The 12620-nt window shown below is 34.1% G+C and overlaps 1 protein-coding gene across 1 annotated transcript; it reads left to right on the forward strand.

The window, feature by feature from the left end:
* Positions 1-2040: 2040 nt before the first annotated feature.
* Positions 2041-7637, forward strand: LOC8271536 (DEAD-box ATP-dependent RNA helicase 37). The gene is made up of 7 exons (XM_002527017.4): positions 2041-2226; positions 2536-3493; positions 3584-3667; positions 4303-4545; positions 4892-5059; positions 5319-5432; positions 6731-7637. The coding sequence occupies exons 2-7, from the start codon at positions 2642-2644 to the stop codon at positions 7220-7222; spliced, it is 1953 nt and encodes a 650-aa protein (XP_002527063.2). The 5' UTR covers positions 2041-2226; positions 2536-2641; the 3' UTR covers positions 7223-7637.
* The last annotated feature ends 4983 nt before the right edge of the window (positions 7638-12620 follow it).

Genomic DNA, 12620 nt, shown 5'->3' on the forward strand with positions numbered 1-12620 from the left:
TGAGAAGTTACCAAAATCTGAAAGAAAGGATACTGTATTGGTGGCTGTGGACAAATATACTAAGTGGCCACATTTTATTCCTTTAGTTCATCCTTTCACAGCAGCTAAGGTAGCTAAGCTCTTCTTAGACAATATCTTTAAATTGCATGGACTTTTTGTTAGCATTATGTCTAACAGAGATAGAGTATTTACAAGCTTCTTTTAGCATGAGTTGTTTAAGTCCCTAGGTGCTAAAATTCATTTAAGGTTAGCTTACCATCCCTAATCAGATGGTCAAACTGAACGAGTTAATCAGTGTTTGGAGACTTTTCTGAGGTGCTACTATCATTAGCAACCTTCTTCATGGTGCAAATGCCTAGTTTAGCTCAGTGGTGGTATAATTCAAGTTACCATTCTAGTCTGCAAATGACTCATGTTTAGGCTCTTTATGGTTATGCTCCTCCTATTTTGCCAAGGCATATTGATCCTTCTCCAGTTGCAACTGTTAATTATTTGCTTTTTAATAGAAAATTGGTGATTGAATCAATTCAAGATAATCTAGTTACTGCTGTGAACAGAATGAAGCAACATGTTGATTCAAAGAGGTTTGAACGTTCATTTGAGCCGGATGATCTGGTTTATTTGAGATTACAGTCCTATAGGCAAGTTTCTATGGCTAATAGAAAAAATTTCAAGTTAAGGGCTAAGTTTTATGGTCCTTATTATGTATTGGAGAAAATTAGTAGTGTGGCCTATCAATTGCAATTGCCTACTACTTCTATAATTCATAATGTCTTTCACGTGTCGTCGTTGAAAAAGAAGATTGGTGATAATCCTGTTATTGCATCTTCCTTACTAGATGTCCTTGATTCTACTGTCATACAAGTTCAGCCTATTGCAGCACTGCAGTTTTGCAGTATTTTTAAGAGGTGTTAAACAAATTGCGTAGGTTTTAATTCAATGGGACCGATTGCCAATAGAGGATGCCACTTGGGAGGATGTTCATTCTATGAAGAATTCGTTTCTACATTTCATTCTTAGGGATAAGAATGTTCTTCCACGGTAGGGTATTGTTACAGTTATGGAGGGAAAGCATGACAAGTTGCTCAGTAAATTACAAAAGTTCAAGAAAAAGTTAGGTGGAGCTCGGAAGAAATTTATATGTGGAGTTATGTAATTGGTTAATTTAACAATTAGTTGTAACAGAATTAGGAGAAAGAATGTTGTAACTGCGAGCTAACTATTATATACACATACTTTTGTATCAATAGGATTATTTCAAGAAATAAATACAAATTCTCTTTCTTCAGCTACTTCTCTTTCTTATTTTTGACTCTCTATTTCTCTTCTCTTCTTCCTGCTTCTATATCTAGAATTCTTCTCGTCATGGCGAAGGTTTCCAATAATACTATCATCATATACATTTTAATGAGTCTTACTATACGATAGAGAAAAATATTCATAAAATAATTAAATATTTTTAATAAATATTATATTATATACTAATTTATCAAATATTTTTATTTTATCACTTTTATTATAATAATTTATACGTAACGTTCATATTTTTATAAAAATTAAAATAAAAGGTCATAAAAAAGATATAGTATTTTAAATTTTATTTCACTGACAATATTAATTTATATATTCTTATAATTATAATATTTCATCAATATAATTATTAATTATTTAATATTATATTATATATTAATTTATTTAATAATTTATGTGCATAAAAGCAGGTGACGGCTAATATATATATATATATATATAGAGTTAGTTTATAGGTAATGGTTTTGAATACATTCAAGGTTAAAATCACTTTTATTTATACATGTTACGGCAAATATATATATTTTATAGATAATGGTTTTTAGTCCATTTAAGGTTAAAATCACTTTTTTTACACGTTACATTAGAAACTATATCGTATATAGTTTTTATCTTGCAATTTCAAGAAAAATAAAAAAGAAAAAAGAAAAGGCCCGCAACGCAAGCTAAGGCGAAGCACAAGGCAAGAAAAGAAATATATATATATAAATTATATATATTTGCAGACAGAAAAAAGATATTTTTGTTGATCACCTTTCACCATTCCAAAACCTGTCATATAAAAAATAAGAAAAAAAAAATTAGGGTTTCTAATTCTTATTCTGATTCTTCTGGATCTATTATTGTTACATAACAACCAGAACAACAGCGAATATTACATAAACTCTTCGATTTCTAGGGTTTTTGTTGCTCCAGGTCTATTTCTACGCATATAGATAGATGGATTTCTTTATTGCTTTTTCTATTGTTATATATTTATACATACTGTTGTTATAAATTTGGATTAGATTGTTTGTTTGTTCGTTTGTTTGCTTGTTTTTTATTTAGAGAGGTTGCATTTTAATTTTTTGAGCTGGATTTTGTGGTTAGGTTTTGTTGATAGTTCGGATCAGGTTTTATTTAGTTTTCTGTGTTTGTTTGTTTTACTTTTTTATTTATCTTAAATGCACAACTTAATTGTTTACAGATCGTGAAGTTTAATAGATTTATTTATTGTTTGGACAGGGACTTTTGGATTTTGGGTGTTCAATTGAAGTTTTGGAATTGAATTAGTGTTGTGGGATTGCAAAAGAGGGTTTTCCTATTGGAGTTTGTGGTTTTGTGAATTGTAATGAGTAAACGAACTTCGTGGGCAGATTTGGCTGCAAATTCTGCAGCTGAGAATTCATTTGATAATTCTGTAGCTGAGGAAAAGGTGTCTGCAAATTCTGCGTCCGAGAGGGCATCTGCAAATTCTGCTTCTGAGAAGGCATCTGCTGGTTCCTTTGGTAACAATGGAAGTGTAGGGGGGAACACTTCAGCAGCCCCTAATCGACCTGCTTACATACCTCCACATCTCCGTAACCGCGTGCCCTCTTCAGACCCACCAGCTCCTGCTTATAGTGGGCCTTCCTTGAGTAATGATCGTCAGGGACATGGTGGATCTCGTGGGGGTGGTCCCCGAAATGACTTTCGATCTGGATATGGTGCTGGTGGTGGGGGTGGTAGAGGAAGTAACTGGGGCACCAGAAGTGGTGGTTGGGATCGTGGGAGAGAGCGGGAAGTGAATCCGTTCGGTGATGATATTGACAGCGAGCAAGTGTTTACTGAGCAAGAGAGTACTGGTATTAACTTTGACGCATACGAAGACATTCCGGTTGAGACAAGTGGGGAAAATGTGCCGCCACCTGTAAACACCTTTGCAGAGATTGACTTGGGTGAAGCATTAAATCTGAATATCCGCAGGTGCAAATATGTGAAGCCAACACCTGTACAGCGGCATGCAATACCAATCTCTCTTGGGGGCCGGGATCTGATGGCATGCGCCCAGACTGGTTCTGGCAAGACTGCTGCTTTCTGTTTCCCAATTATTAGTGGAATTATGAAAATGCAAGGACAAAGTGCACAGAGGCCATTGCGTGGGGCACGTACGGTGTACCCTCTAGCTCTTATTCTTTCTCCAACTAGGGAGCTTTCAATGCAGGTGGGTTTTGTTTACTTGCTGTCTATATGATGTGACTGAACTTCTGCACCTACTAAAAGTAAATCTTGTTTGTCATGGCTATGTCTGCAGATCCATGAAGAAGCAAGGAAATTCTCTTATCAAACAGGTGTTAAGGTTGTTGTTGCTTATGGAGGAGCACCAATTAATCAACAGGTCTGTATTGTTTATTTGCTCATCACAACCATTTGCCTTGTTTCTAATTAATGTATCAGTGCTTCCCTATTCTATTATTGTTGAAATGGTTACAATGTCATTACTTCATTGGTGATCTTCAGCAATGTTATCAGTTAGATATCTCTTTGTTGTGCATGTGGGTCTGAAGTCTTTGCATTATCCTTTTGTGTGGTACTTCCATCAGAATCTTTAGTAGGTCATCTTCATTAAACTATTTGAAATAACAAATAGGATACTTTCAATTTTTATGTCAGTTGGAGCTCTAATTTCATCAATTGCTTAACTTCTTCTGGCGAGACCTTAGAAAAAATATTTCTACCTGATCAAATTCCAAAGTAAGATCCTTAAAGTCTTTCTTCGGATTCATTGTTGTCATATTCAAAGACAAAAAAAGAAAAAAGAAAATTAATTAACAAATTCTGTTTGTTCCTCTGTTTTCTTGCTCTTCTGTAGTTCTTGTGTTTCAGCTGCCTCCTCAAGTTTGGTGAAGCCTTGCTTGTTGCCAGTCTTTATAAAAAAATTGAATTTTAGCACATAATGGTTTTGCTTGGTGCTACTTAGTTTTTAGTTGACTTGTATATACTATTTTTAATGGGTGAAATATATCTGGGCAGCTGCGGGAACTTGAGAGAGGTGTTGATATTCTTGTGGCAACTCCAGGAAGACTGGTAGATTTGTTGGAGAGAGCTAGAGTGTCATTGCAGATGGTTAGGTATTTGGCCCTAGATGAGGCAGATAGGATGCTGGATATGGGTTTTGAGCCGCAGATAAGGAAAATTGTGGAACAGAATGATATGCCTCGGCCAGGGGCAAGACAGACGATGCTGTTCAGTGCTACCTTTCCAAAAGAGATACAGGTGCATTTTCTTTTTCTTATAGTTATTCTTGTTTATTTCAGAGGCATTCTTTTTGTCCAAGACAACAAAAAAAAGGGTAAAAAGTTATTGGTGATGCTAATGTCCTTACAGATGTTACTAGAGAACACTGAGATTCATTTGGCTTTAAAAATTATTTCTTCCTTGTTTCAGAATTATCAAATCGTCTTTCCAGTACTTTCAGTGAAAAATCTACAATTTTAGGGAACAAATAGAAATCTAATTATACAATTTTTAGGAACAAAGTGAAATTTAATTATAGTATTTCAAGGACTAACACTTGTTCATACCTCTAATACATTTCAACATTTCTTTTTTTGTCATGCAGAGATTAGCTACTGATTTCTTATTTAATTACATCTTTTTGGCTGTTGGACGAGTGGGCTCAAGTACTGATTTGATCGTTCAAAGAGTTGAATTTGTTCAGGAGTCTGACAAAAGAAGTCACCTCATGGACCTTCTTCACGCACAGAGGGCAAATGGCGTCCAGGGCAAGGTAATGCTGGAGAAAGCAATTTTCGCTGTTTTGCTTTGCATTTATTCTTTCATTTTTTTTTCATTTTGATCATTATCTGCCTGCCAATGACACCCTTCTCTCCCTCTTCCTTCTCCTGTTTCTTTTCCTCTTCTTTCCTGGTGGGGGAATGGTTTGAGTTGCTAGTAAGTGTCCCTGATATTGAAGATTTTGGACCATTAGCAAATCCTTTGTTTCTGATTATTATACTTTAACTGCTCTCTTTTGTTCAACTTTTCAGCAAGCATTAACTTTAGTTTTTGTGGAGACAAAGAAGGGTGCTGATTCACTTGAACATTGGTTGTATGTTAATGGGTTCCCTGCTACTAGCATACACGGTGATAGATCGCAACAGGTACTTTTTCAATGCTGTAGTTATTGCTTTTATACCTTCCTGGGGATCTGTTTTCATTCCAACAGCATATTGCATGCTATATGGATTCCCCCGCCTGCATGTGGGTGTCTTTATTTATTTATTTATTTTTTGATGACATTCTATTTTCTGGTTTTGTAAGGGGTGCGAGTTTTTTGTAGTTGGTAATAGAGTGACACCCAAATTGTACACTGTAAAAAATGTTTTAAGTGAATTATCACTATGTTGTTTTTTCTGTCTGATACTACAAATTTTCTGAGATGGTAGCATGATGTAGTTAATTGTCCCAGATGGTGTCCTTTTTAAGGCTTTGTAATTTCTTTTTTGACAAAGTGGCAATCATGCATTAATAGTGAAATTGAAAATAGCTGTAATTGAAACAGTTGAGAGAATTGTTTTTCACAAAGTCAAGATCATGCATTAGTAGGGATATATTAAAATCTGTTAGTCAGTAACTGGTTGAGAGATGTCAGAAGTTGGAAGATTCAATTTAAATGCTAAATTAATAAAAAGGAAGAGCTAATAATTTATTTAAAATTTCTGTTGACTAATCTCTTGACATAAACATTGTGAGCAAGTAGGCATAATTACAAAAACATCAAGTAAAATATTAATGTTGAAGATATACTTCTGACAAGATGTAAAAGGTGGAATCAAATGATAAAATGTGAACATCAAACAAGTACAAAAATTTATTAGTTTAGCATGTCATACAAACAGTCGTATCAATACATACAAGTATTATTTGGTGAATAGTAATTGTTAAACTTATAAAAAACTATATTTGGTCTTGGATAAACTTACTCTGTCTCAAGCTCTGCTGACAATTTTGGTCAGGTCTCTTCTATACAAAATTCTGGCTTTATGTTAAAATAACAAAAAATTAACTTGAAATCCTATAAAGAAAAGGTAGATATAAACTTGAGATTAGGGCATCTGATTTATCATTTATTTCACATATTTTTTGGGCTTGTCGTTTAATTAATGCCGGTTGATTCACTTCATGCTTTGGTGCTTCTTTTGTATGTTCATGTCTTTAAGGTTGTATCATTATCACTTATAGCACTTTTAAGGATAATGTGGGACCTTAAAGTATCTGTTTGTCATTTCTACTTCAGTTTACAATCCTGTATCTTAATGTTGGGAATTGGATGGATGACTATAATGTCATGTAGTTCTGCACTTTTGTCCATGTCACATCATCATTTTCCATATCTAGGGCTCTCTTGTTGGGCAGTATAGCTCTGTGTTCTCATAAGTGTATTTCTTTAATCTTGCAGGAAAGAGAACAGGCATTGCGTTCGTTTAGAAGTGGTAACACCCCAATCCTGGTAGCAACTGATGTTGCAGCACGTGGACTTGATATTCCTCATGTTGCACATGTGGTCAACTTTGATCTCCCAAATGATATTGATGATTACGTCCATCGTATTGGACGGACAGGGAGAGCTGGAAAAAGTGGTCTTGCAACTGCCTTCTTCAATGAGGGCAATGCATCGCTGGCCATGGCATTAGCTGATTTAATGCAAGAATCGAATCAAGAAGTACCTGCTTGGCTCTCTCGTTATGCAGCTCGTTCTTCTTATGGTGGAGGGAGAAACCGCCGTTCTGGAGGAGGCAGGTTTGGTGGCCGTGACTTCCGAAGGGAATCTGGTGGAGGAAACAGTGGCGGTGGATATGGGCCTTCCGGTGGATATGGGCATTCCAGTGGATATGGGCATTCCGGTGGATATGGCGGGTACGGTGCAGTGGGCCCTAGTGCATGGGATTAATGGTAGGATATCTTGAATGGCTTACAATACTGTGTCTGGTGGTTGTGGATTGCCCCCTTTATTATACTGGAGTATATTTTGTTATTCTTGTCTTTTAGTTAGTATTTTTTAGCCGTCTCTGTTAGTATACTCTTTAGAAGTGATATCATTGATAGGGGGATGTAAGTTTGGGGTTGGGGCTGCAGGAATAGAGGTGTATAATTTCGGTAGGTTTTGGTTAAAAGTTCTAACAAATTAGGAATTACTTCGTGCGCTTCTTTCGATCTTTTTTCTTTCTCTTTGATATAACTTTGCTGGGTTGTAGAATATGTAGGGTGCAGAGGCTTAGGGTTTCATTTCAGACGCATCCCTGTTAATCCCTTAGGCATGTTCTTTTCAACCCTGTTTGTATGGGGTACTTTTTTTTTTTGAGCCATCTGGTCTTGCCATTTCTGGTTTATCTTCTTCCCTGTTTAAAGGAGTTTTAAAAAAAGGCGTTCGTCATGTTTCGGTGTTCGCCTAAATAAAATACAAAGCTATTATAGAAAAATAATATATAAAAAATGTTATCACATTTTCTTATATTCATATTACTTGTGCAGGCGTTATACATTTCATGTTTTTTCACAATGCTCATACAGTTTGGTCATTTACTAAAAATCTACAGGAGCATTCATTTGAATTATTTGCTTTATATTTGGTGGTTTCATGGTGTTAAGGATCATGTTTTTGCATATTATGCTAAATGTACTACTACATTTTTTACTAAAATATGGCTGCACTCTTGCATCTGGCCACTAGTTTGTGGACCTTTTGTCTACAAAATGAGAGGGGGCAGCTCTTTTGTCAATCAGGGTATATGCAGACATATCATGGAAGTATGGTCTGATAATTTGGGTGGCTAAGTGGCTTGACCTTGACTTTGAGTTTTCTGTGGATTAAAATTATTTTAATAGTAGGGATTAAAATTTAAATTTCACTAATAAAAAAATATGATCTCAAATATCATAATTATGTAACCATTAATTATTATTTTAAAATAATAATTATTTATTGTATGAGATCAACTTAAAGTAAATTATTATTAATAAATTTTAATAACGATAATGTTCAACTAAATAAAAAAATCAAATCGACTGTAAGCCGTTGCTAGTAAGAAAGAACTCTGAAATAGAATTTGATATAATCAATAGTTGTTTGAGATTAAATTAACTATCATATATTGATTTATAAGTCTTATCAAACATGTTGTTCTTCGTTTGAGACTAAATTAACTATCATCTATTAATTGATAAGTCTTACCAAACATGTTTTTCTTTGTTTGAGACAACTAACTACACAAGACTTCTAAACTAAACACCCATTAAATGTTGCATGTACCGTCTAATTACACTTGTGTTATTATATGATAATCTTTTATTGACTTTATACTATAAAAAAAGATAACTTTAGCGACAGACTAATACGTCGCTAAAAGGAAAAAGTGTGTTGGTAAAGAGATTTTATGACAGTTTAGCGGTAGAGTATAATCGTCATTAAAAACTCGTCGTTGCCAATGTAACGACGTCTACAGAATTCGTCAGTATATATGGTGATAATAAATACCGTCGCAACAACGTAAGGTTGCCGTCACTAACGGCGTAGCCAATTAGGCGTCTCATCTTGCTTTATCGACGGGCCTAGGCCGTCGGTAAAATGTAGAGATAAGCAGCCGTTGGTATTCCGTCGCTATATGTTTTTATTTAAAATTATGAATGCTCGTTGCTAAATGTAGATTTTTTAATAAAGTCATTTAGCATTTTTAGAAAAAATTAATTAGCATATAATATTAATATAGATATAAATAGAAATTTGAATAATAATAAGTTAAATTCTTTCAATTTATACGCAATGCAAATGAATAAATAATATTTTCTTCATCCAAAAAGATTTTTAATTATTATTATTTCAAATAGTAATAATAACTTGAATATGTTTTAAATATTTAAACTTAAATAGAATATTAGAATTATAAGGTTAGTTTTATAATTTTTCTTAAAGTATTTACTATATGATATCTTATTAAAATAAAATAAGTCATTTGTGTACAAGTTTTTAAAAATCAAATTAATATAATTTTATAATATTTTATGAATTTTGATTTTTTGTAATAAAATATTATATTTTTTTATTGTCATCTATAAAAATAACCGGTATAAAATTTTTATGAGGTAAAAATAGATTAATTTGAAGATAAATTTACAATTAAAGTATTTTGTCATTATCTTAACACTAATATTTATTGATATTAAATTTATTTTTTTCTTAAAGGATAACAAGTCAAATACTTAATATTCACATGTAGTGTAAAAAAAAAGTTTCGTAGTAAAAACATAGTCAATTTTTAATTTATAAGTGGATTAAAGTTTTATTAAATTTATTAATAAAATTTTAAAATTAGAATATTAATTAGTTTTAATCTAAAATTACTTTAATTTATTGCAAGTTTTTATGGATTCCTTCTTTGTTATCGGGGTTAGTATGTGAATAATAACGAGTTAAATTATCATAATTCATGTGCAATACATGAAGAAAAATTTAATAATAATAAAATAATCGTTTAAAAAATCACAAGTGTTTTGTAATACCCGGAAATTTTTTCATTAATAATAATTGATAAATGAGTTTTTAATTAAATAAGTTTTACTTGGTTTAAATTGGAATGATTTAAATGGAATTTTGAATTTTTATGTTAGAAAAATAAAGGAGTTATTTTCTATATCCAATTAGTTTGATTTTTAAGAAATTAACTAAGTAAATTCTTTGAGAAATAAATTATATTTTTGGTTATTCAAATTTTTCCCCAAATGAATATGTATAAATTAAATTCTATATTTGAGAATTATGGAAGAATTTGTAAAGGATATTTTATAAAAGAATTATTGGAAAAAAGGGCATTTTAATTAGCTATTGGTATTAAATTTTAATTAGAAAATATTTAGCAAATTAATTAATTAAATTAATTATATGTTAGGACTAAATCGAAAATTTATTTTGTAATAAGGATTAAAAGTATAATTTTATTAATATGCAGTTTTAATAAAAATTTGTAAGTTTGGTATTTTTGTAATTAAACGGCAAGGGCTTTTTGGTAATTTCACATTTAAAAGCAAGGGTAAATATGTAATTGAGTATTTTCAATAATTCTAATTTGGCCTAAATTAAATAGTTAGGGGCTTAATTAAAAAGCTAAAAAAAAATTTAAGGGTTAATTGGAATTTCTGCTGGATGAAATTGTTAGTAATTAAAAAAATTGAGGGACCAAATGGTAAGGAAGAAAAGTTTGGCGTCCAATTGTCAATATAGAAGAAAAGAAAGAAGAAAAGAAAGAAGGAGGAAGAAAAAGGAGAAGGGGAGGCGTCGGGCCGGGGGTCAAGGTCGATGGCGTCCCATCCGAGGCTCGAGTCGGCCAAGGAGTACTGGCGTCGTGAGGAAGCTAGCGGGCATAAGGAAAGTGGCAATTTTTTTTGGACGTCGATCGTGGCGTTGCCGGCGTCGGTAGCCACTGATTCTGGTGGCGATCGACTCCCCTCGGCGAGAGCTTCCTTTTAGCGGTAGCGGCAACGTGAATGGTGGCCGAAGATGGAAGTTCACGGTGGAGAGAGAAAGTGGGTGGCAGCCACATTTTTTGGCTTTTTCGGTGAGCTCCGGCAGGGGATGGATGATCGGAGGACATATCCGGACTCTCCTCAGCTCAAGCTTCGCAATGACACTGGTTTCGTGGCGATCGGACTCTGTTTGCAAATCGACGGCCGAGATCGTCCGTAAATCTCTCCGGATGATCGGGGGTTGGATCAAAAAATCAGAAGCAGGGATCGTCCTCAGCGCGGCGTTTCGAGTCCGTTGGTGTGTTCGGATCATCGATCGGACTCTGGCGGCTGGAGGCAAGTCGACTGAGCGATCAAGCGTCTCAGTAATTCTCTGACCCGTTGATTTTAGAATTCTTTAGTAAAGTTATATGTTTATTTGAATTTTGTTGAGTATTAGAAAATATTGTGTGTTAAAATATTTGTTTGTCGGACTTCCTGCCTTAGGTTATGTTTTGTGATGTGTGGCGGAGTCGGAAAATTAGTGAAGTCTCGGGGACCCAACTCCCGTTAAAATGAATTGTTGATTATTCAAAGTGTTTTCTGGCAGGTCTTGGATCCGTTTTACCGGGGGGGGGGGGGGGTAGATAATCCATATTGTAGGGGAAGTTCTGCCGGATTTTCGGTAGAATTCTTTTGAGTCGAGATTTTAGACAGTTAGTCATAAGAATCTAGACCTAGGGTTAATTGTCAACTGTTTCAGTGTTATTGATAAATTGTTTTCCGTGATTAGATAATCCATCTGTTCGGCTCGCTCCACCCGAGGCATCGGAGCAGAGCTAGGAGGTCGTCAAAGCTGTGAGTTAAAGTCATATATCTGCTATGCACGTGTCATGCAAATTTTAAATAGCTATTGCAATTAAATGATTGCAAGTTTAAATTATTCATTTAATTGTTATTCATATGTATCATACTCTTTGATTACTATTCATATATATATATATATATCATGTTTTTCATCACTGAATTTATTATTGTCTGATGACACGGGATGGGACAGCAGTAGAACATATTAGTTTGATGAGTGTATTGGTATAGATCCGAGAGTGATAGAAAAAAAGGGTAAATTGGTAAATTTAAAAAGGAAAATTTAGGACTTGCCCTGTTCGAGCATCGCTCTCTGGGCTTAGTGGAGTGTGTTTGCCGGAGTAAAGGTTCCTGGTCGAGCATTGCTCTCTGGGCACCAGCTTATTTAGAAACCTAAGTGACCAGACTGGAGTTAAGGACCTTGATCGAGTTTCGCTCTTTGGGCGCCAGTCTTATTGAAGTAAGAGAGCCGAAAGGCTAAGAGTATTAGTGATAATTAGTGGCTGAACTGGATTTAAGGACCATGGTCGAGCTTCGCTCTCTGGGCACCAGTTCTGTTAGAATGAGAGAGAGGAGATGTTTCGTGTTGAGAGTAGGTTTCTGCTGTGGTACCCCGTCCCATAGTATGTGAAGGTTATATTTTTTATTTTATTTAAGCATGGCATAACACGTTTACTTTTGCTTGACTTAGTATTTATTTCATATTAAATAAATGTATTATTAAAGTGTTTGTAACTATTTTTCTTTGGATATATGATTTTAACTCACTCTCGAGACTAACAGTCTCAATTTTACTGTTTTTCATATCTGTATTTGTTAGTCTTTCCGCGGCTCTTATCAAGCAACCCGACTCCATCATCATCGGGTGACGTGTTTGATTCGGTATACTGACTTGTAAAAATTTAGATTCTACGCAGTAGAAATAGTAGACTTATCAGTTGTAATTTTCTGTAGTTTCGAGTCTCGCCTAATTCTTCTGACAGACC

The sequence above is a fragment of the Ricinus communis genome, chromosome 9 (genome assembly GCF_019578655.1).
Source record: "Ricinus communis isolate WT05 ecotype wild-type chromosome 9, ASM1957865v1, whole genome shotgun sequence".
NCBI lineage: Eukaryota > Viridiplantae > Streptophyta > Magnoliopsida > Malpighiales > Euphorbiaceae > Ricinus > Ricinus communis.